Source organism: Uranotaenia lowii, unplaced genomic scaffold, assembly GCF_029784155.1.
Source record: "Uranotaenia lowii strain MFRU-FL unplaced genomic scaffold, ASM2978415v1 HiC_scaffold_115, whole genome shotgun sequence".
NCBI lineage: Eukaryota > Metazoa > Arthropoda > Insecta > Diptera > Culicidae > Uranotaenia > Uranotaenia lowii.
Window position 1 is genome coordinate 5,050 of NW_026597133.1, and position 4,782 is coordinate 9,831.

Consider the following 4,782-nt stretch of genomic DNA (forward strand, 5'->3'; position numbering starts at 1 on the left):
TTCACATCTCATAAACTTACTACTATAAAGACTCTTAAATGCTCCTGTAGCTATAGCTACGCCTTTGAATGACTCGTTTCCGAATAATTTTCCGACTTGTTTACTTTGTGCCCGACGCGCAAACTAACTTGAAATATAAAAAGACACAATTTAAATATTTGCATGCAATTTTAAATCAAACAGATATAATTTTACCCTGTTTGTGATATAAATTTCATTGACCGGTTGATTTTCGCATGATGCAGTGTAAAATTAAATCAAAACAGTTTATTTCTATTCAATTTTGGAAAATAGACTAATATTACATCGAAAGAAGTTTAAAATTACATCTTTTTGTAATTACACTCAAAAAAAATAGATCACTCGTGTTTTAGATTCCGTGTACTTTTAGAAATTTTTTGCTGTGTATACTCAAAATCCAGTGTTGAATCTACACCCAAAGAAAGGGATGCGAAATGCCAATGCCGCTCGACGCTAACTTTATGAAAAAAAAGCGCTGAAACATGCATTATACCAAAGATGACATGATTGGAAAAGCAATACTGGCATAAAGACTCGAGGTCCCAAGCAAAATATGACACATGATGACTACACTCAAGTGAAACAAGAAAATCATTTTATGAGATTTTCACCCTTTTGGATAATTCATCCCAGAGATACGAAAATTAAAAAAAAAGGGGGGTAGAGAGAATCGAACTCTCAACATAAAGCAGTTCATTCGAATCTGGTTGCCTGGCGTTTGTTTCCATCTTTCTTTATCTTGTGATGGGATGGGATAGGAAGGGGTACATGAAAACGTTTTTATTTTGTTTCCTTCAGTCATACGCAACGCGGTTGCGCTGGGAGGTTAATGCCGGTGGCCTCAAATCGAATTACCGCTGCTGGCGTGTTCACATCTATAATGCCAATAGCGTTGGCATATTGAGGACTCATGATTGGAGTAAAGGCTTAATTTTGGGTGTAGGTGTAAGAAAATCTGTGAAATTCAAAGTTCGAAAAACAGATCTATTTTGAAAATTTGTCAAACATTCTGTGTTTCGTATATTGGATTTAATAGTTGCAGCTAAATATTGTCTGACAAACATATTTGAGTTTCGTTACGAAATTTTCAACACTTCAAATTTTGTACAAATCGGTTAATAAACAAATATTGCGGTTTAAGTCAGGAGAGTCAAATGGACTTCAAGAACTCTAACGGGTAAAAAAATCTGGGACATATTAAGATTTAGAAATGTTCTGAAGCCCGGTTCTACCTGTGTGGGTCATGCCAACCACTACCCATAAAAAAAGTTCTTATAGACAAAGGAATATTTGTCCTCTCTCAGATTCCATCATGCTTAATTCTTTTAAAACTGTGAACTTTTTGCAACACCCTAAATCCTAGAGCCACCAAACATTATACAGTTATTATTCCGATTAGGTACCTACATAGTATACAAAATTATTTTAAATTTCATTTTTCAGGTGACAATGGGCCCGTTTCGATCAATCTCGTCAATCGGAACAGCCATTCGCACAACAAAATCCACCTGTCCAAGAATGGGAGCATCCTGCGGGGAGTCAATCATTTCGAGGTGAAGGATGCTACCTCGGGACGGCAAGTTTTCTCGACCGCCCGACCAACCTATAACATGCCCTCGGGGGTCAACATTTTGCACACCAGTCTGGCCAATGTGGCCCGGATCGCTTCCCCAATAAATGATACGCTCAAGTTTCAAACGAGGAATAAGTTTACCTTGAAAGGCACCGAAGGAACGCAACTGGAAGCGAAGGAAATCATTTGGTCAGCCGATCAGAACCTGTTCCTTAAGTCAGACAACGGAAGCATCGTTTTGATGGGAGGAAATGGGATTTTTATCAATTTGAATAATATCCCTATCGCTCAGAGCGAGCATGGACTGCGGGCTGGAAGCAATCAGTACAAACTGTGCGTTTGCTATCCGCAGGGGCGAATCTTCCGGTTGCCGATCCCTAAAACGCACAATGTACGAGTAAGCTGCGCACATTTCAACAGCTGGAATGATCCTTGCGCCTGAATTCGAAGGTGTTCAGTCTAATTGAATGTTGCCATATCTATTAATCAATAAGTGCACAATCTAGATCTAGAGTTTAATGATAATACACGTTAGTTAAATAGTATAATCGAATACGAATAAACTCATAGTAATCATTAAATGTTCATCTTTTGATTTTTTTTTTCTTTTTATTTGAATCAAATGTCCAGAGAATCATAAACTGCGTTGATTGACTGCATAAAGAACATGAATTTCATTTATTCAAAATTTTATGAAAATCGTATTTTCTGTCCCAAGTCAAAAACGCACGTTTATCATGCATCTTTAGATCCTGTCATAAGTATTTCTCTAAAACTTGGATCAACTGCGCTTCTTAAGAATAAATCGTTGAAATTTCAGCCATGGGAGTTCCCAAGTCTTAAACATTTAATATTTTAGAAACATCAAATTTCGTCATAAAATGGTATAATTTAAAGAAAATAGTAGCCAAATCTTATGAAGAATAAACTCACCTTTAGTTATGTTTGTCAACTAGTTTATCGGCCTTACCGGTGATAAATGATGTCCTTTTTAGTAAGGACATTTCAAAATTATTAACAAAATCTATCATCAAAGTAGAAAGTGAGGAATTAATGAAGACTTCTTTAAGGTGGCGTTACTCAATTTTATGAAGGTGGTGAGGTAGGCAGGTATGCACTACGATCATGGAAATTTCGGGTAGCTAGGGAAAAAAAGGCATCCTCAAGAAAGTATGTATTAATACCAAAAAACTCCAGTTTTATAAATGAATCGCACAGCTCCAGATTCAGAGCCATGTTTCCTAAGGAATCACTTAAAGCTAAATTGTTTACGGAATATTGGCCAGATAGTCCTTAACGTCGGATGGGTCCAGGCGGCGGAAACCGTTGGCTGCGCAGATTCCAACCTCGATATTGTCAGCATTCATCTGTCCTTCGAATCCTTCCTTCAGCGTCAGGATGGCCGTATGAACAGCGTCGTCCAGTTCCAGATCCTCGCTGTAACGCTTCTCCAGGAAAGTCTTGCCGTTGATAGCATTCTTACCCATGGCCGTGGCCTTCCAAGCGAAATACGCTCCGGAAGGATCACATTGGAACAGATACGGTCGACCATCGTCCCAGCCGCAGATTAACAGCGAAACTCCAAATGGACGAACTCCACTGTAATAAAAAAAACTTGAAAATTTAGAAGGAATCCATCCTTAATAAAAATTTTAAATCCGGAAACCTACCCAGATTGGGTGTACTCCTGCATCACGGTAGCGATCTTCTGTACCAACTGCGAGGTCGGAATCGGTTCCCGATAGGTAAGGAAATAGTTTTGGGCAATCTTCCGGGCTTGCTTCACCAACAGCCGGTAGTCCGGCCCCATTCCGGAGTAGATCATCCCAATGTGATTGGTGACCATTTCCACCTTATGGACGCTATGCTCCTCGTACAGAATGGACTTCTGCTTATTTTCGGTAGCAATAACGACTCCGTTAGATGCTTTGATTCCCACCGAGGGAGCACCTGCCGAAACGGCTGCCAATGCATATTCAATCTGAACCAACTTGCCGGAAGGGCTGAAGAAAAAGAAAACTTTCAACGCCTGACGCCAAATACCGTTATAAATTAATCAAGTTTCTTACCTGAAAGTGGTCAGCGAAAAACTGTAGCGTTCCGAAGCCATTTTGGGGCACCGATCACACTAGCAGGAACCGTTAATCCGGATAAACTTCACTTTTAAAAAATAGAACAATGATTCTCCGATTTAAGCGCACCGCTTCCACCGACAATTCAGGAACAAAACAGCTTATTCACGAATTGTGACAGATGAGTGTGAGGAAACTCGGAAAAATATGAGCAGCGCGTCAAACGCAATGAGATGTGAGAAAATCGTATAGCATTTCAAAAGGGCATAGTTAGGAAGAATTTCAAAACGTGATATTGAAATTAAACAGTAGCTAAATTTTTCGTAGAATGTAAAATAGATCTGTAGATTTTTCTCTGCTTCCAATACCCACAATTGGCCAGCTATGTAACAGAGGTTATGCCAAATAAATGTAGAAAATTAAAAAAGAAAATCTGTTGAACAAGCAGATTGCTCACTACACTCGCTAAACAAAAAGATAAAAAAAAAAACAAAAATGCATAAAAGACATGAAATACAAAAAAATATTAAAAAACAACTGGCACTAAAAACGTAAAAATAAAAAAACAAAAAAACACACATGAAAACAAAAAAAAAAGAATCAAAAAAAATTACATAAACGACAAAAAAACCCGTAAGACATCCATGCATTTTTTTCAAAAAAAAAAAATGACAAATCTATTAGGCAACTGGGTTATAAAAAAGAAAAAAGGGGAAAAAATAGAAATGATAAAAAAGACAAGAAAGGCATAAAAATAAAAAAAAACCTTGATAAACAAAAAAAAATTTAAAAAAAAACTGACTGAAAATGAAAAGATATAAACATAAAAATAAACACACGACAGGAAGACATAAAGAACAAGTGTTAGCGAGGCAGGAATCAAAAGTCGAAGAAAACTGGTTTTGACAGTGTATTACTTCAAAATCTAAAATATAATATAAAGGTAGTTTTATAATTGTTGTTTTGCAGTTCATTTTACCTATCTTACATTCAGTACACGACCTGAAATCTATTCTCAAACCTCCGCTAACAGTGCCAAGTTCGAATTCCTGACGCCTGACGATACCTGATAGAAAATGCATTTTAATAGTTGTATAACAACATGGATGAGGTTCC

The 4,782-nt window shown here is 37.4% G+C and overlaps 2 protein-coding genes across 2 annotated transcripts; one reads left to right on the top strand and one right to left on the bottom strand.

Annotated features, from left to right (window-relative positions):
• Positions 1–1,364: 1,364 nt before the first annotated feature.
• LOC129759161 (beta-sarcoglycan-like) lies at positions 1,365–2,179 on the top strand (the record flags this gene model as incomplete). The annotated part of the gene is made up of 1 exon (XM_055756570.1): positions 1,365–2,179. A coding segment is annotated over one exon (672 nt), but the record flags the coding sequence as incomplete, so codon positions are not given.
• Positions 2,180–2,753: 574 nt separating this feature from the next.
• On the bottom strand, positions 2,754–3,829 carry LOC129759160 (proteasome subunit alpha type-2). The gene is made up of 3 exons (XM_055756569.1): positions 3,664–3,829; positions 3,265–3,597; positions 2,754–3,193 (listed from the first exon to the last, which is right to left on the bottom strand). Exons 1-3 carry the CDS (start codon positions 3,702–3,704, stop codon positions 2,863–2,865), a joined length of 705 nt encoding a protein of 234 aa, XP_055612544.1. The 5' UTR covers positions 3,705–3,829; the 3' UTR covers positions 2,754–2,862.
• Positions 3,830–4,782: the final 953 nt, after the last annotated feature.